Consider the following 21070-nt stretch of genomic DNA (forward strand, 5'->3'; position numbering starts at 1 on the left):
GTGCTGGGCATCGTTTGCTGCCTAGCACCAATGCAAGCACCCTTAGACCATAGTGCCAAGGTGCCCGCATTTTTGCCAAGTGTAAAAATAATTCGTAGAGGCATTTTCCTCCTCCAATACATGATGCAGAATGCCACATAGAAAGAGGAAGTAACGCAGAGAAAATACATTTCTCCTCGTTACGCCTCACTGTGGAAAGTGTAGCATTTTGACACATTCGCAGATTTACTAGCTTTAGTAAATCTGGGAATGCACCCGAATCCATGGCTAAATCCATGGGAACGCCCACGCTCCGTACCCATGGAATGCATCCCAGCTTGAAATGTAGCGTAATGCAGCGCAAGCTGCTACATTGCATTACATTTCTTAATAAAGTCATGCAAGGTGCAGCAAATACCCCCTTGCGCATCTTTGTGAATATTACTGAAGCTTTTGCGTTGCTGTTGTTGTATCGCATGGCAAGGCCAGCGCAAAGGCTTGATCATTCAGGGGCTAACCCCTCGGGACTCCAGGGCTTCATTCCAGTTCAGACGCAGCAGAGCAGCATCTCAAATAGTTCCTTCCAGCTCTGATGTAAAACATCATCGCAAATCCAATAGTTCATTACACAGCTGGCACAGCGCATCATTCCGCCACCAGTGGTATATTCGACTTCTGGTGCAACATTCCAACTCTAATTGTTCATTCCAGTTGTGGCTCAAGGATGTTTCCTGCCAACTCCAATGGTACACTCCACTTTAGACACATTGGTGCATCATCCCAAGGCCAACATTTCATTCCACTTCTGAGACTGCAACAGCATCAAACCATCTTTGCTGGTTCCAGTTCTGATGCAGAAGTTCATCATTCCAAATCTAATTGTCTATTCCAGCCAAAATGCTTCATTAGGTCTGGTGTTAGCCGAGACATTTATTTTGCTAAAATTATAGATATAATATACTTGCTCATAGGGGATTTCAGCCTGCCCTCTTCACCCACTGGTCTTTCAAATTTTTCTTCCGCTCACTTCATCATACTAACTGGGACATGGTGACGGGTCAGACCACTACAGCCTTTGGCTAACTTCACTGCGAGTGACAGTATTCTGCTCTTTCAAAAAGAGCACATTCACACAAAGTAGTTCCCTTCACTACCAGGCACTACTACGCAAATCTTGCTTTGTGAGCTCCCAAAAATATTTTTGTTTTGCCAAAAGGCTAGCAGCCAACACAGACCTATTCACCTTACCAATGCTTTATTTTTGGCGTAGCACCACATCAAACAACGTTTCAGTCCACGTCTGATATAAAAGCCCAGGAAACTGTATTTTTCATATTGACCGGTTCCCTGCAAAACCGTGTTTTATTTTATATACCTCTGCATTTTTTGCAATAAAAACACCCAACTATACACAAATACACATCCACTCTTACATTTCAGTAGGTGAAGCTATAAATGCTTTTCCGATGATGCTGCAGTTCTTTTTAAATAAATAAAAAATGTAATTGTGGATACAGCGGACAAAGCCCGATACCTTTAAATATAGGAAGGGCCTCAAAGAATTTGCGGGTGCCATGCTATTATGAACCAAGTGATCAGCACTATTTATTACATTAAACATTTTTTTGCCAACCAAGAGCATTTGATGCCTGTCCTTAGCAGTGTTCCCGAAATGAATGGGCAGAACTAGCTATAAAAAGCATCCAAAAAGATTTCCTTCTTAAAATGATGATGACATTTTAAGTAAACTGTCCTTCAAAGTGCCAAAAGGCACTGTATTATGAGTTTCACAAATCTTAATGTTAGTCTTTGTCAGCACGAGCAAGTTATAAAACAGATGCAACTGAAGAGAACAATGTAACAAGCACTGCTTTCTGGAACGACTACAAAATGCTGATCTGAATGTGATTGGTGTGTATCTACATTAGCAAAATTAGGGGACACAATTGGTTGGTAAACACCCAGAGAAATTATAAGTGAGTATGATTAATGACAGCATTGCAACCATCACTTTTTGTTCTACTCAATGTGCAACACTAAGTGTGGCACATGTACCTAGGTGTGTTTTATAGCTAGCTGTGCCATAGAACTAAATCTGCACCTCACTGGTGATACCCAATAGGACCTTTTTGGGATTCAGGAGAGGTGTGTGCCCATGCAGCTTTACCGTTTACCCTGGAATGTTCCCTTTGGAATGATGGGTCTCTGCGGACAGTGGAACATCAAACAAAACAAAATCAACACACTGGAATGCAGCCCAAAGAAACTACAAGTGGCTTAGAAAAATTCAAGCGTTTCACTGTGCTTAGTTTTCATCGAGTAGCCCTTGGTGAGCAAGCCTAGACATGGGTCCCATTCCTCAATGTGCCACAGGATGCAAGTTATACCTAATGATAAGATCTAACAAGGCAGCAACATGTTTGGGGTTACTTGCGCTCCTATGTAAAAGGGTGATACTCTAGCACAAACGGACTGATTCGTGTGGGTGTGTCCAAGACTGATTTGTAATTGGTTGATCCCAACTTGTGGAAGAACCATAAGCAAAATTAAGTGATGAATTTGACTGTGACCCAGCATAATTTATGATGGGCAAGATTTATTCATGCATTTCCCACATCAACCTGCGCGAGTGTAGGGATGTTCGATGCCCAGATAAAAGATATTTTGAACGAGATGCTTAATCTTTCGGTTTGAAGAGAATTCTTCGGAGTACAGATAGTACATAGGCTCAAAACCTGCTAGCTTGAAACTCAAGTGTCTCTTTTAAAAGAAAACACCTCCTTCCTAAGTCCTGTGCTCATTTTACTTTACAATTTGGAGCAGCTAGCGTTTAATCCTGCATAACTCCAGTCCAATTATTTGTGTACTTTTTCCCCATATATTAGAAATTCCAACACAAAAAAAATTGTACTTCAGGAAAAGGGCTTATCCATACCTTTAATGTTTTGGGAGTACCCACATTAGTAGCACTTGGAACTAGAATGCTGGAAGCTGGTCAGCCAATCAGAATGTCCCTTTCGCTGGCTGTGGCTGCTAGGTGCCAACATCCACTTTGGGGTGAAATAGGGAGTACTGCAGGAGAATGACTGGCCTTTCACTGGAATGGAGAGCGGGGGGGGGGGGGGGGGGGGGGGGGGCGAAATACTTCCATCCGCCTATGGCACTGCCTCCGCCACTTCAAATCAAGCTGCTTGTCCACAAATGGCCTCTGTGCTCCTCCCCTTGCTTTTGGTGAAGACAAGCCAAATCAGCCAGTGAAACACGTAAACAAACTGTCCGATTAGGCTTTCTTTCACCAAAAGTAAGAGAATGAGCACAGACAGTCATCTATTTACTGGTAGCTCAAGTAGAAGAGGCAGTAGGGAGGTAGGATAGAGCCCAGTCAGTGGTCATACTCCTGTAGCGCTCCCTACGTTGAGCACATGTGTGGGTTGGGGAGGAGTGCTAATGCACCTACCTCCCTCCCTTACATGTAGAGTTGCCATTCAAGGGCAAATCTTCCCATGGGAGACACAGAGTAAATCCTGTAATTTATGTACACAGATAAAGGCCAGAAATTGTTTTGTATATTGGGCCTGTCGTTGTTCGTTCGGATTGCTGTCTTTGATTACAAACTCAAATGAAAAGTTTATATTATATAGGAACTCACTAAATATCAAACCTGGAACAGTCAAGCATTCCTTATGCCAGTTTAGGGAGGACTGTGACTGGAGTTTTCCTCTTAAATTGCTAAATCTTTCTCTATCTATACAATTCCTTTTCTCAGGAATATGCTACATTTTGTTCACAGAGAGCAAATGTATCAAGTTGCTTAATAACTAAATGAATTTACATTTGGCATAATTTAAGGCATCAGGCTTCATTAAAATATCAGTTGCCACAGGAATAAATAGGCAAGGATTTGCAGAGCTCAGCATGTGCATGTCAGGACTTCGAATAATATGACAGTGTAGGAGTGCTGATCAGTCATAGCATGGACTTCCTCTCATGTGAGCTAACTTTACTAAGTCAGAAAGTTGAAACTCAAGGTTTCTTGGCTGAGAAGAAATCCACACCATTGCGTATGACAAAATCTGAACAAATAAAAGTTAAGAAAAATTTAAATATCACGTTTGGTTACATAAATCAGTGACTATAATTACTTCGAACACTTTCACCCTAGTACACTTCAGTTAAAAAACATTTTCACACGTCGCACTGGCATGGAAAATCTTTACTTGCTTTTTTTCTGTAAACTGTTCAATAATCTTTTTCTACACTGACCGTATCTGTATTAGGTAAATATCTTCAAACTGAAATAAACAAGTCCACATATATCACTCCCCTTTATTTTTTTATTAGGGTTAAATCTTTTAAACCCACATATAAGGCAGGACACACCACAGTTCGAACCAACAACCCTCCCAAACTCTTTCCCTGAAATGAAAAACTTAAATAAATAAAACGCACAAATGCATAAAGTACTCAATATAGTGTTTGTTTTGCAATATATAAATTTCACATGATTTTTAAAAAGGTAAAAATGATTTATAATACACAGAAATAGTAATGTCATCGTGCCCGCATAGAAAACTGACATGCGATCCATGCCTACACTACATTATATAAATATGAAACTAAAATACAAAGAACAACACTACAAATATTTTTTCTTTTAGTTTTTTTAAAAAACAAATAAAACGTACATGTAATAAATCCTTTATCGTTCTTTCACATCAATGTCACAGTGACAGGAGCTCAGTGGCTAAACTGAAAATGCTCATTCTTGCATCACATTTTACATGTATAGCAGATCAATCATAGGATAAGTATGTTTTCTTGATGGGAAATTGGGGATACTAAGCATGAATCATGCTAATAGTGCTAGGTCAAATATATCAATATAGTTTCTACAGAAATATACTTTGTTTAAAAAAACAATTCACTTAAGACATCTTTTATTTATTTAGTGGCATTTCAAATTCAGGTTCTTCTAGCACTTAGCAATATGATGCCGCCTAATCGGGGAATCCTTTCACTACTGGGGATATTGTACAAGCACGGTTTTCAATTTATTTCAAGGCAAGAACTACATCTTACACAAATGGTGCAAATTTATTTTGACAAACAAAAGCAAGGCCACCTCTCACATAGTAAAAGGTTTTTTCAATACAGAAAGTGTTTTATTACAACCAAGTACTGTTAGCAATTTATCACATGCATAACTGGTAGTAAAGCAAATCATTCAATGCTACCACCAGTGTCCTTGCATGCTGCATGTCATGCACAGCTTAAGGTCACACCTGTGGCAAACCTTTTCAGTGGAAATGCAGTAATTGCTATTTATGTACAATGTAAATAACTTTTTTCTTCTTCCCACATATACAATGCTGCACATACTAAATCCTTAATTTCTTGATCTAAACCACAGTACTGAACACAGGTGCATTACAGTACTTTCTTTCCGATTCTTTTGCCAAGTATTAACAAATGAAACAGTCATTTTTCTCATTAACGCTTATTATTTATGGTCAGGCAAAAATGTGACAACCTTTTCAGTTGGGAACACTAAAAAGGCAAATCTGAAACTCCAATGATAAATTAAACACTAACATGGTATAGGCAAAAGGCTATAGTCATTATCCACTTTCTTTGTTTTTAATTTTAGGCATAACGTGCCTCTATCTCTGTTTAGAATTAATTTGATGTCATTTTAAGGAGGTCTTGTAGCAGAAAACAAGTGTGCTAAGGGCTACACAATGTGTTGTAAAATATTAAAAAGTATGGAATGTCACCAAATTGTGTGGTGGTGGGAAGTCTATTTCTTTGACATAGAATATAAATTTACAAATCACTAAAACGCATTTGTGTGTGAAATTATTCAAACTACATTTAATACAAAAATATTTACATATGACTGAACACATACATTGCATGTAACTAAAGTATCAAAACAACAATTTCTCTGGGCTTGATATTTGAAACAGAATGTCAGATATGTACCTATTTCACTACTGAAACTAAAATGATAAAAAAAAATAGTAAGGCAAGCAAGAGATGGGAGCAGTACAATATCTGCATTTTCACAATGGCACCAACAACAAAAATCACAAAACAATGTGCTTCACAATTAAGCTGCATATTTTAGCAGCCATTACTTCAACATTATTTTAAATTATGGCCAAGTTTTCACAAAGGAAACTCTGAATACACATACAAGGTAAAACATGTAACTGGTACAGCAACTTAAAGCTATATCTGCACACAGATGTTTGAAGCAATAACAGTGTACTTTTGACTCATTCAATTAAGTGACCTTTCTGTTCAAATAAAAAATAAATGATCTGTTTTAGGAACCAGTCAAACGCCGAACATGAGTTCAGCACTTAAAGCAATGTCAGGTTTAGCATATCCATAAATCAATGAAATACTTAACAAAAAGTGCAAATCAGAGTGGGGGGAAAATCTATGGGGCAGAGTATGGGAATTATCTGGGGCACAGTATGGAAATTATCAGCTTGCACCACAGGTGTTTGTTAACAAGCAAACCACATGATTCATGTTGACAGTTTACAGCACTCTGGTGGGTCATTTGTTGTAGGTTTTGTCCATTTCACTAGCAAAAATAGTAGTTATCACCATACTAATCTATTATAGATGCATTGAAACAGGGAATCTTTCGATCTTGCAAAAGCAAATGACAATGTTTAACCTAACACATCATTTTATTCCATTTTATTCCATATATGTATGTTGAAAACCTTTTATAGCCATTAAAATATTGAATTTTTTGTTAAAAATGTATTAATAGTTTCCTCCAGTGACCAGAGAATGCACATCTTTAAAAATGCATTCACATAACTGAAATAATTAAAACTGTAGGGTCAGATAATGGCAACATTGAAAACCAAGAACTGTTCATTATGTAATACTGTGCAAGACTTGCACCCAGCTCCCTCAAGAAAGTATTTTTATACCAGGTAATCACAGTTCAGAACAATGGTTTGCTTTAAAACACCGTCTCATATGACAAACCTCAATTGTTAATCTAATTTTTCTGTGGTTCAGTTACGTTCCTATAGATTAACCATTTTATAACGAGCAATTTTGTAACAGGACTTGCTCATCACAATACAAAAACAAAGCCCCTAGGCAGACCTTTTTTTCATATAAAATCGCATATATCATATTTTAAACACCGTTGACACAGACGTTCTCAAACACTTTACTCCTCTGTCTTATGTGTATGCAGCCATTGAGTTATCTGTGATAGCCATCTACTGTGAAAAATAAATGACAGTAACTTTATAGGCAATTTTGGAGACACAGCAACGTTCTTCATGAAAACACCATAATTACACCCCGTTAAGTGGCATTTCAGGGCCATGGAGTGGGATATATAATAAGCGATGATAGTTCAGAGATAATTCCTATCCGATACCTATTTATTATCTCTTAAAATTACTTCTGTCATGACAGTATTCTAGGTGCAGTGCTAGATGCTCAAAGATTTATTTATTATTCATTTGGAAACATTGTACTTTATTCCAACACCCTAATTCATTATTCTTATATTTTAATGAAATCAGTTGTTGGTTCACATTTGTTCTTTTAGTTAGAACAGCAAACTTAGTATGTAATCTGAATAAAGTTTATGATTCCTCATAAATGACCATTGGGAGCCTCATTACCTTGTGATACTTCAGAGAGACTATGACAATTCCATTTCCCAATCTTCTGCTTTGGAAATGCCAATAAGTATGATTTACATTGGTTATGTTGCCCCCAAATACCATGATATACAGACTTAGAAATGGAGGACTGACAAAGTATCCTATTTTGACATTAAAATCCTCAGGTCAAACGACAGAGGTGGCATCTGTACATGCTTGTACACAAGTTAACATGTTTATTTTTCAAGGAAAATGGGCAAGGTGTTGAAGTGAACAGGTTATAAGGGCAAGAATATTTCCTTGAAAATTATGAATTCAAATACTCTCAACATGTTTAAGTTTTACCAATATTTTAGTAACTCTTTTCATAAAGAAAATTGTGAAGCCTTTCCCTTGTTGTTGGATTAAATGCATAATTTGTACACAGTATTCTGAAAATAATTAGTTAGACCTCTACACCATCTGGCAAATATAACAAAATCAGTATATTTAAAACACCTCTTCTTTTCTTACTTTTTGCTTTATTTCAAAATCCACCACATGGCTATCATTAGTTTGTGGTGTTCAAACAACAACACAATCAAGTGTTCTCAAATATGTTTCTGAAATGAATAAGACTAAAGTGATGCGAGAAAGAGCATGCCACAGGAACAACTATGTAGCCTGGTTTAAAAGAGTCTACTATTCTCTCATGGAATGCCATTAATAAAGATTTTAATATTGGCATACTAAATATGGTGCAATGTGTTAAAAGATGTGAAATAAAAGGATGTAATAAAAATATTTGAAAATATGTATTAAAGTTTCCAAATTTAACTAAACTTAGTAAAATACTTATGCTCCACAAATACACTAATCTCGAAGTAACAGAAATGCTTGCACTTTTGCAAACTAATGAAATGGCAAAGAACAAGGGAAGAAAAAGCACAAAAGGGAAAAAAAGAACATACCCAGGCTAAAATAATAGTCTCTATCTTGCATCAATACTGGTTATTTGTACTTGCAGAGTCTGTTACACAAAGTAGCATACAAAATCTAGCAATACGGAACACTTGTAAAAGTCTCCTCATAGTGGAGATAAATTCCCGATTTAGGCACAAAGGAACATGGAACAGCATACAAAACAAAGCTCATTGCAAGTAGCGCTACTGGTTAGAAACAATCATTTATGATCAATGAAGCAACTGCCGCCCATTTAAAACCATCAAAACATCAGAACTTACTTGTCACGACTAATCTACATTTTTTGCTGCATTCTGCACTGTTGCATAGCACTTAGTGTAGGAAAGCATTATTTCTAACTTATAGTTCAGTAGTTTAAGTGCAGAGAGAAGGATCAACTTAATTAAGATCACAGTGTATTTGAAGGAAACTGGCCCTTTGCCTGCCTGCCCAATTCAAAACAAATAACCAGTAAAAGGCCTACCTCGTAGGATCGAGCAAGTTATATTTTTATACCTGCAAGACAATTCATAAAAATGGCACAATTCAAACTTACTGCATTAAAATTGATTTTTAGATGTGATTTATGCTCCAGGCAATGCTTCTGTAGTGTTAAGGAATGTCTTATTTATCCTTGTTTATTATTATTTATGTATTGTCTGACTGCCGTTTTAAGTATAAATAAAATAAATAAATCCACATTTGTAAAGCGCACAATCACCCGTAAGGGTCTCTAGGCGCTGGGGGCCGTCGGGAAGATTAAGCAAGCTATTGCCCAGAGTCACATGGTGCTGGGCTAATCTGCCGCCGGTGCCGGGGATCGAACCATGATCCCCAGATTCCGGAGTCAGTCGCCCTGGCCGCGGCGCCACACCTCTTCCACAAGTATGCAGTCTACGAATAAATAAAATACACTTGTTTAAAAAAATTAAAAACGCAGTTGATTTCAGAAAAAGAACTTGAATCTTGATCAGTAACAAAAGTAGGCTATACATATTAAATCTTTTTGTTACTATGATATAAGTGAACAGAAGGACTTGTACCTAATCAGTATTCCAACCATGATAATGTTTCCATAAATGTTCTAACGAAAAGAGACGGTTTGTCAAGTCACAATGAGATTAGCTAATAGAATAAAAATGTTGGGGCATTACTTTTGAGGAGAGTGGAAACAAATGCAATATAAAAAAAAATAACAGGGCAGAGGCACACCCTAAAATAAGTTACAGATCATCACAAAGACAAAGAAGGCCTCTACATTTCCCACAAATCTAAAACATGAATTAGACAAAGAGCAAATAGAGATTCTAATAAAGAAAAGCATAACAGCCTAGACAATCTTCTTTCCTGCATACTAGTAAATAACATCATTAATGTGGCACATTACACAAAGAAATAGGATAGGTATTCTGCCAAAATAATTTATTGCCAGCACATTATGAACCACAGAAGACAAAGATATTGGACGCCATCTACCAGCAAATATCTTGCTGCAACTATTCATGGTGAACATAAATAAATAGGCACAACTACTTAAAACATATCAACAGGTTTTAACAGTGAGGCAGTGTAAAATGACCGCCGTACAAACTATGATTGTGAACTTAATAGGAATTTGAAGTATATTAAAGGAAATGTATATTTGTTGTTCGTTAACTCTACAAGTTATATCACAAAATATTTTGGCATTCAGTATCAAAAAAGTCAAACAGGAAGCAGGAATTAGGAGAGAAGAAACATAAATAGAGGGTTTGTTTTTTATCAAAGAGTTGCACGAACTCTGCACAGCATTGTATCGTCGACGCTGGAATAAGCATAAGTTAAAGTACATTTACTTCAGTAGGTCAGAAAGTGAATTTCTGAAAGCTGTGAATGCCCATGAATGGCGATCTGAAGGAACAGGATCTGCATTCCCCATTAACAAAATACTCTAGATTAAAATGCAATCCAGGTAACCACTTTAATTTCAGCAACTTTTATTTATTTTAAATTTGTAAGGTGCTAAAAATTGCAAATCTACAAGGGCTTATGATAGGGGAATTGAGATGGTTTATTTAAAGTATGCAAAGTACTTTGAAATAAAAATATCAAAAAGAAGCTTTAATGCCAGATGAAGCCGAACCAAATAAGAGCATAAATGGAAAGGAGAAGTAGATTATCAGAAGAAGGCAGTCCAGAAGAAATGTTCTCACATGCTGCTTAGAGAAAAATAAGCATTGTGGCAGAAAACTATGTCGAGGCTTTGAGACTTATCTGATTAGATGGGACATAAAGGGTTAACGAGAGAAACAAATGGTCCACTCATGGAGAAAAACCACTAAATTAATTTCCAGTGCATTAGGTTGACGTGAACATGAGAAACCAACAGGGTTTTTCACCTGAGCAAAGGTTTCAAAGATAGAAGAGTAATAGCTATAAGCTAGGGTGACCATCTCCCACCACGTCATTACTGGGTGTTGTAATTCTATTTTGCTTACATTTAATAAATTAGACTAACGCACCTGTAGTCATTAATATGTAGGTGACAAGCTGAGGACTAGAATGTTTGTAATTAACACATTTTAGATTTAATACATTGAGGATCTGTAAGTAAATAACCCTAGTGAAAGAATTTATAACTTGGCAACTCACAAATTCCATGTTATAAAAGTTACACTATATAAAAGGGAACACAGATAAACATATGCACTAAAATGGATCACAAAACATCAACTTCGAATTGTGAAAACAAATTATCACAATTTTCTAATAGATGGCTCCTTGGTGGCTGGCAAATGGAAAAAGGTGGTAGACAAGATCACACTCTCACAGTCGCATGGCGGACCTACAGCCAATCTGAATGTGAAACGGTTTGAAATTGTATAGATAATGGAGATATGCTAAATGGAAAGGCTGGAGTTTTAAAAGACAAGATCGACTTTGAGAAAGCAGCAGCAAACCTCCGGCTTGTACTAGTTTTTCAGGTCTAATCCAAAAAGCCAAATAAAGATATTGCTAGAAAGATATATTGAAAAATTATAAAGATTACAAACATATTAGCAACCATACAGGCAACAACACAAAGCAACTACTGAAAACATATGGCAGACACTTTCATTAATATTAGATTAAAAATGTGTATGATGCATTAATGAAAAGTGTACTATTTATGTAAAATGCAGTAACATTCAAGCTCTGCAATGTATTTAAGTAATAGGGCATTTTATGTGAAGGATTCGTGGACAAATACAAGATATTTCATGAGGCACTAATATGTAGGGGTCGATTCCAATCCTGGAAAAAAAACGTCTGTACGATTTGTATCCGGAGCCCTCCCCGTACGAATCGTAAACATGCCGTATGACCCGACGAGTACGATCCGGACCGGGGTATGAAGACGCGATTCGTACGGTCCACGTCAGGTAAGGGCGATTCGTACGGAAAAGCACACAATCACATACACACCGTACGGTCCGTACACCCCATGATCGCGGGGTACGGTGCGTACCCCTGCGATCATGGGGTGTACGCACCGTACACCCAGCGAACATGGGGTACGGTGCGTACACCCCATGACCGCGGGGTACGGTGCATAGACCCCAATATCGCAGGGGTACGATCATGGTGTGTACGCACCGTACCCGGGGGGGGGGGGGGGTGAACTCTGCTTCTCCGGATGTTTTCTGCTCCCGCAGAAAAAGCGTTGTACGGTGCGTACCCGACACAAATCATACTTGCTGGGTCGGAGAAACCAGCCGCGAACCGTATGGATGTCGCGTACAGCGGGTTCCGAGGGAGATTCGTACGGGGATTTGATTCGTATGGTCTCTGTACGATTCGTACGGAGTCCAGCTCCTGGTACGATTCGTACATCGTCAACGTACGGGGGACGTTGCAGGGTACGATTCGTACGGGAAAAACGCTCTGTACAGCTATTCGGAGCGGTTTTTCCCGAATCGGAATCGACCCCGTAATGTTCAGATCTGAAGAATTCCAGACGTCTGGCCACCTAGATTTGAGACACTTTTAAAAGCATGTGCCTATTTACTCAGGATTGAATTTATAACATTCTATGGCTTTTAGGCACACTTTGCTTTAGTCTGCTTCTCTTTAAAAACTGCAGTCCTAGCAGTTATTGATGTTAGAACTTCTGCTTTCTATGCACAATACATTTTATCTTATTCAATACATTACACAATGGACTAGACCAAAAAATGTACTTGAATAGTAAGGTAAGCAATTGAGTGTGACGAAAAAGTTTTACCAATGGCAAACATAATTAAGTAAGTTCTACTGAAGCAATAAAAGGTTTCTTAATGTGATATATTGTAAATAACCCAAACTGGAGTTTGCCTGTTGACATGTCTGAGTCATGCTCAATCAATGTATATTTATTTAAAACAGAGGGCATCCCCAAATAGGTACTACAGGCATGACAATCATATAAACCTCTGTGAAAATAACATGGCTCATGTTAAAACATGCTGTTGGAGAGTATGCAGTGATAAAAAAAGACTCATTGATTGGAGGAGCTCTGCCCCTACCGGAAGCCACTTTTAGAACGCATGAAAATGCCCTCTAATATAACAATCCCTTGGTTTAGAGCCCTAAAGGTGCTTCTAGGGAGGCTAGGAATGTTGGGGTTGTGGTCTGACCCTGGAAGCATGAACTCCATATCAAGACCCCAGCTAAAGGAAAGGTTTTGGGAAATAACACTTCTGCAAACTGCACTTGACTCAGAGAGCAGTTTGACCATTAATTTCCTCAATTTTAAATGCGTTCCTCGTTTTGAGGACACATTGGATGAAATTGTCCGTCCCTTGGCCCGGAAGATGTATTTCCAGTTCCATTACAAAACGCTACCTCTTAAAACATTTTGTAAAAAATGGAGTAAGGATATAGAGAACGATGATCAATGTCCCGCCTGTAATGCAAGTGCTGAGTCCATCATCCACTCCTATTTTTTTGTCCGATGTATAAATCTCTGAGGGACAAGTAGATCTTTTCACTCTGAAAAATTGTTGGGACCGGACATTACTTGGAGGTGCTTAGATCTCTGAGCACTGACATGAGCAGAGTTGTGGTTTTGGTTTTTTGTTTGTCTAGATATTGGTATGCGCTGTGGTTGAAAAGGTCCAAATGTTTGCCCTGATGGATGCTGTAAAGTGATGGACAAAATCGATATGGACTTTAGATGAAGTCCTATTGAAGCAACATATGATCATTTTATTTGGACTATATGACAGCCCGCTCATTTTTCTTATTTTTATCTTTGTATTTTATCTGTATTTTTTTTTACCTCTACTTCATATCGATCACTTTTAACTGTATTTCCTACTATGCTGTGTGTACTTTTATGATCCTATGGTCGAAATAAAGTAAATGATGATGGCTAATTGATTACTACAACACATAGGAAACAACCCATGTGTTTGTCATCACATCCTCTATGAAGTCACCGCTTCACATGATGGGACTATGCAGCAACATTATACCCTGTCCTATCTGCTTACCTAATGCTCATGAAAGAAAACTTGGCATAAACCATACATGCAGATGAGCAGAGATTAATATGCAACTTATTGTCATTGTACAAAGAAAGGGGGACCTCACGACCAACCTGAGAGACAGCCGCTAATCTAGCAAGTCATGGTTGACTGCACAATCAACAGTAGTAATAAACAGCATATTCTACTTAGGACACCCGTTTGTAAATAAATTGCTATGCAGCACATTTTAGCTTTTAGACAATGGTAAAGGGCAAAGAGTTAAAAAAATAAATTAAAAAAAAAGTATGTCCGCAATCTATTCACTGCAGTACAAAGGATGGATTCCAAAATCTCCTGTGGTTCACATTCAAGAACGATTGCAATCTAGTGGCACGGTCTTCCTCATGCTAGTTCATATTAAAACTAAGTACCCAAAACAACAAGGACAAAAATGTATGTTGAGTGTCTGTAAAGATCAGACTTTCCGTATTCCAATATAATGCAGATTGAACACTATCCCAACAGGTCTTGAATTTAGTCTGGATGTAAACAAGCGTGTGAACATCAAGGTCCATTTAACGCTGCAACTTAATAGAGACATTACCTTGGAGTTTATTTTCACAGCAGTGCTGTGGATAATTTTCAAACTACTGATAGGTATCCTCGCATTCCACTAAAACAGGGTGTACAATAGGCACAAAAGAAATAAACCGACCTCAAGCTCAGTGTTTCCACCTCAAGCGAAATAAAACGGAGTAATGTTTTAAGGGTTTTCAATATATATGTTAAAAGGCAATCAAATGAAGTGCACTAACACAAAATCACCGTTGTCTCTATTGTTTAAAGTCATTTTACAGCATAAAACATTTTAAAACTACTATATTATTTTGCTAAGAGGAAACAGCAACTACTATGTGCAATCGCTGTAACGGGTATGGCAGCAGCTGTAACTGGAATGGCAATCGTTATACCAACATTTCAAATTCTTTTTAGGCTATGTGATTAATGCGTCAGATTATGCTATAGCTGCCACTTGTTTATAATTATAGGCCTTCTTTATTGTAGCATAATGTTTCAAAATGCAAAGTTTATCATAAGATAAAAGTGTTTTGCTTTCCTGACCTACCATTTAGGTGTCTTTTAGTACTTGGCAATCCACACCCTTTTCTAGATATGGGCCATAATGTTTACTGGTGCTAATAAATTTATGGAAGAATACGCATTAAAAACAGTGCCGTAAAAAGGGATAGAGACCGTCACAGTTTCAAACATATGGAAGACTTGGAGGAAACAAATTTTGTGTAACTGATGCATTTCTTGGTAAATTCTCTTAATTTCCAGATTTTCTATGGACAGTTCTTAGTTAGGAGACTTGATTTGGTTGACAATGTTTGTAATCCAGTAAAGAAAAAGCCAGAGGCAGGGAAGGCCGATGCAAATATCAAAACCACATCTTTAAAATGAGGATGCTCAAGCATACATTGCAGACTACGGTACACAGTCATCTTAAAGAGGGTAGCACTATCCCTTGTAAATCACATCACCATGGTTTGCCTAAGCCCTAGCAGATGGAGCTGAATTAAGATGGAGCTGAATTATTGTATGTTAGGAAGCTTGGCAACTATCCTAGTTTGCTTACATGTGGATTTGCTTCAAATCATCTCCAGAGGGCGCCACTGAGCTCCAAAAGCGACAATAGATTCTTCAACTCAGAATATCTATAAGTAAACTTTCAATTGATTCCAGATTCACAGGTTACCATTTTAAGATTTTTAAAATTTGGGAATGATTAATTATATACATCAAAAACCGTTTCAGATATAGTCATTCGTTTCAGAGATGAGCACTTGATGATTAGATATTAACAATCCAACAGAACTGACATACAAAGAAGTACTTTCTTTCTGAATGCATTCTTTTGGCGGGATCACTTGGACACTGGTGTCTGGCTGGACATCCAAGTAAATTGTGAAAAGCATTCTTGAGGTGCACCATCTTCAAAAAGGTATAATCTCTAGAGGTCTAATTCTTTGGAATTCAGTCAACAAACCACATTACTTAAACAATGACAGAAAAGAACAATACTGTAGGACTAACGCACAATTAATGTAAAATAAAACCCATGCCATAAATAGTCTAAACTTTAGACCGGATCACACAAACAGGAAACACCTTAAGTCCATTTGTTTCTGTATTCCACATTGCTGACATCTTTGTACATCAATAGATGCAAAATCTGACAGATTAACAATTTAAATGCAATGTTAACGAGACATAAATTTGGCAAAACTTTAAGGATTGCAAATAACATATTTATACTTTTAAATCCAGACAAAATTAAAATGGATCAAACTAAATATGAAGGATGATAGGTTCACACTGCCAATGTTGGTTTCCTTCCTTTTAGCTACATATTAAACACAATTAAAATTGTTATTCAGAGAATGCGGATGGAGGCAAACTACAATACTGATTGCAACACATATTTCCAAGTTTAAGAATCAATCAAATATTTGGGATCCAGTAAAGAAATTAGAACATCCATTGCATAGTGTTTTTCATGGCCCGTAAGGAGCTGGATTTGCAGCTGAAAGTGCATTTGTTTAAATATATTTAGCACATTTCCATATTGTATGAATAACTAGAACAGCCAGGGAATTTTAACATCAATTTAACTATATATTTGTATAGTGTATTCTAAAGAACCCCAATTAAGGCCTTTTCAAGAGCAAAACGTTGTCAGTCAATGTAATTATGATATGTTCATCCACGCACATGAAGGCAATAACATTATTTCTTTAGCTTAAATGGAAATGCTGACATCTCCAAGTTCAGCACATTTTACTTGCAAGAAAGGAGCCACATTATAAGTAGTATGCGGTTTGATTACTCGGACTACTCATATTAAGCTACTGCTAGGGGTCTCCTCCTGCAATTTAAATGGGTTTGGTAACAAACTTGACAATCAATAGTATTCATAAAGGTTAGACTGAGAAAAATGTGTTGTCCTGGTACAACATAAAAAAATGATAGGTACAATGCTAACTACCAAAAGAAGAAAAATACACAAAAATATGCAGATCTTGTATGGTTTGTCCATTTAAACTACGTCTGTGTACTTCAAAGTGAAGGATGAGGTGAGATATTTGTGGCCATATAGAATCTAGGTTACTTTTACATGTTTTATGGCTACAATAACATTAATATATACTGCCAAACGTATTTAGAATCTGAAAGCCCATATCTCCCCAATTGCAAATAGTGGAACAAAAAGCAGACTATGTTACAGCGGGGCTTTATAAGAGCACATGATCAGTAAAAAAATAAAGATTCAAATGTAGTTATTCTCCTGCACAAATGTCCTAGAGTGACACAATTTCTTCTTTTCAAGACGAATGAGAACTTTTTTTCTGTATCTTTCTTAAAAGCTTTTGTATACATTTCCAGTTATGACACAGGAGGAAAAAATCTGAAATAAGAGCATCTCAATTGGTTTCATGTAGGATACATTACAAATAGTGAAATATTTAAATAAAAAAACCTTAAATAAGAGTACATGAGAAAATGAGAGCTATTTATAGTCAATCAGAAATGATACAAATGGGCATATCATTGTCCAAGGTATGCCCCCTAATTAGGTGGCCCTTCTCTATTAGAGATGACGTACACATTCTTGTTCTTGTCCACAGATGAAATGCAGATGGTTAAATTTCTCAATTTTCAACGGGCTCCTTCATTTTCACCATGTAATAAATTAGAAGTGTTTCTTTGCTCAGAAATATAAAATTTGCTCTTAAAATATTATTCATTTTGACTTTGAAAACTAGAGCACCAGAAATCTCACCAAATGCTGCGGTTATTGTATGCTAGATGGTTTTATGAATTTCATGCACATAATTACTGGAAACAGCCAATGTAAGACGACAACCTGGAAAACCATTCTGAAAACAAATCTAGGTCACCAGCATTTTGAACACAAAGCAAATGCTACATGATAAATTGGCTTTTCAACTAAATTCTTTTTTGTACTTTGATTGAGGGACCTCAGTAACTGTCTTTACCTTTTGAGATGTAGTCCAAAATGTTTGTTGGTACAGTCGACTAAGATTCATAGCTTTGTTGCATTTCAACTGTTTACATTCAACTGCCATTGGATGGCCTTTCACAAGAGAGTTGACATAACTTCCCTCAGCTGTTAATCATTGCTGTCTTGATAACATTAAAGTGCCCTATTGCTGAACAAACTGGTAACTGTAAGTTGGGCCTCTGAGGGGCAAGGGAAGTTTGATGATGAACCATTTCTTGTTAAACAGCCATGAGACATGAGCTAAAATATGTAGCAAATGGGGATTTGCAGCATTGCAAGCTTTGAACAAGCAGCTGTTACTCATTGTACTTAACAGAGCGTTTGCTTGCAGCAGGTGTCTGGATCTGCCATGACTGACCGACTTGGAGAATCAGTTCAACTGGGCAAAGGTTTGAATTTCATTTGCAGGCTCATGGTGTTACATTTAAAGTCGGTCCATTCGGAAAGTATCTTCTGTGGCTGGGTCTGTCAGGACCATGTCTGGATCATTAAGCATGTGCAGTCCATCCAAGGTTAAAGGGTCAATTTTAAGTTCATCCAGAGGAAACTGAGAATCAGAATCAAAACTGACGTCGCCGACTCCTGCCAAACTATTTGAAAGTTCCTTTGATAAGCTCGGAGGAGACTCTCCAGTCACTACATATCACAAAAAAGAGGAAAAGTTAAGAATTTGTTTTATTAAAAGTAAATCCTCAAAGCAAAATCTTCACTTTACATATTCAATTTATTCTGCCACACATTTATAACTATAACTCTAAAATATTTAAAAGGACCAGCAATTAAATTCAATGATCTGAAAGCATAGACACGATTAATGCTACATTTGGAAAAATTAGCTTAAAGATCCCTATGGCGTTAGCAGAGTATGTAGACAAGTACTGCGTCAGGACTATGAAATATGTAGGTCATTCGCTGTAACAGCAGGCATCTGTCCCAATTTAACATTCATGGGGCACAGAGTTGAACGCATGTAACTAGTCAATGAGTGATTTGGGGAGGACAGTGTATACTGAAAAAGCCTTACATGGACACACATAGGGTTGCTAATTCCACCCAATGATGGGGTTGGTCTAATGGAAGCATTTTGTGGAGTTAAAATGTGTAGTTACTCCTAAAGGTAACCAAATTAAGGAAGACAAACTTTAACAATCTCATGAGACTACAAAGGATTCTGAATGGTCTGAAAGCTTAAACATGTTTTAAAACCAGCCTGTTTCCCAAATGGACAGATCTACAAGACTGACACACAAGGACATTCAATTGCCCAAATGTAACAAATGCACCTTTAATTCCTTGCTCTGATTAGAAACCATAAAAAGTTTTAAATCTGTTAGACATTGTGAGGTGAATTTGTACACCGCAACATTCCTGTTCAAGTTAATCACTCATGAAAACTGAACAGGTATTTAAATGCTTTGTTGTATTCCACACCTCGTACAGGTGACGGATCTGCTGGCTGTATAGAAAGATGATTGTGTTGCAATGCTATTGGGTATAACAACTTATCTGATTGTTCAAACATTGTTAATGGTCACATTGCACGCAGACAAAATTGAATGCTCTCATACGAGCTCATGCTGTTAATGCACAATAAATTATACCAAATATCAAACATTTATAATATGCCATAAGAGAAAAATTGCAAAGTTACATTAAATAAAGAACTAAAAATTCATGATTTAAAAGAAAACAATAAAAATAATTGTCAAAGAATGAAAATAGGACATCACAAAAATAGTAGGAAAGGAACAAGAGATATGTGCAATTTACAATCCTACAAGTCCACAGATTCTTAATCGGACAATCATAATATAGAATCTATCATAATTGCAGATTTCTGTGACACTAAGTACCAATTAAACCACAAAAATGTATCTGAATCAGACTCCTGAGTAACTTGTGTGCAGAAAATTCAATAATTCATAATACAAAAATATAGCTGATCAAAGAATGGAGTGCATTAGGCACGATTACAATTTATAAATACTGACACACTTACATCAAGCTGAAAAAGTACATTGTGGATTAATGTGGTAACACGTATTTTGTTGCCAATTAAAGACAGGGTGAAATACCCGTAGATACCAAGGACTTCTGTTGTTTAGCACTCACTAATGACCAATACTTGACTTTTGGTGTTTATAAAAAATGAACAATAATGATGAAAAACTGAAAGATGAAAATGAGGCATTTAAGTGTGCTACTCAGGTTCAAATAACTATTCGATTCAGTTGAATCATAAAAGTTTGCATACATACATTAAAAAAAAGCAAGACAAAATATACATAGGGAAATTTTGTGCAAAAATTAAATATACAGTACATCTATTTCCTATTCGTAGGTCATATTATCCCAGCACTGAATCTAGAAGTTTCAAGAAAAACCTACTAACGTTCTACGACATATTTATGCAAGATATTAAAAACCCCTAAAATCACTGACATTTATATTCATACATTAAAAACATTTTTAAAAACATGACTTAATATACATTGGAAAAAAAATGTGTGCAAAGATTAAATATGCGGTACACCTATTTTCTACTCCTAGATCATCTTATCCCAGCACATATTCTAAGAGTTTGAAGGAAGCCTCCTACCGTTCTACAACATATTTATATAAAATATTAAAAAACCCTAAAATCACAAAACATGTAAGTTCATTTTACCATTCATAACGTTTCCTGATTAAAAGTGCAGTTCTAAGGAAGTTGAGCACAGCACTGCAGATGACTGCAATAGATAATGACCGCAAATAATTAAAACCCTACTGAAATGAGCAGGGACGATTTCCGTTAAAATGGGCTTGATAGTGTGCTACTCAACACAAGATGTAGCAAACACTAGCAGGCATTCTAAAACACATTCTTTCAACATGCAGTTATTTCAACTAAAAATAACAAAAAAAATACTTTGAATTTCACCAGTACAAGAATAAACTGA

The 21070-nt window shown here is 36.8% G+C and overlaps 1 protein-coding gene across 3 annotated transcripts in view; it reads right to left on the reverse strand.

Moving 5' to 3' along the window:
• Positions 1-15476: 15476 nt before the first annotated feature.
• The window catches only part of CRTC1 (CREB regulated transcription coactivator 1), a 214808-nt gene continuing 209214 nt past the window's right edge, over positions 15477-21070 (reverse strand). For 2 of the 3 annotated variants that reach the window (XM_078669877.1, XM_078669876.1), the window contains one exon: positions 15477-18764. In XM_078669877.1, the coding sequence (XP_078526003.1) occupies positions 18553-18764 (212 nt within the window). In that variant the 3' untranslated portion in view covers positions 15477-18552. The remainder of the gene's footprint in view (positions 18765-21070) is intronic. The other variant, XM_078669878.1, reaches the window with a different exon arrangement.

Source organism: Lissotriton helveticus, chromosome 12, assembly GCF_964261635.1.
Source record: "Lissotriton helveticus chromosome 12, aLisHel1.1, whole genome shotgun sequence".
NCBI classification, from domain to species: domain Eukaryota; kingdom Metazoa; phylum Chordata; class Amphibia; order Caudata; family Salamandridae; genus Lissotriton; species Lissotriton helveticus.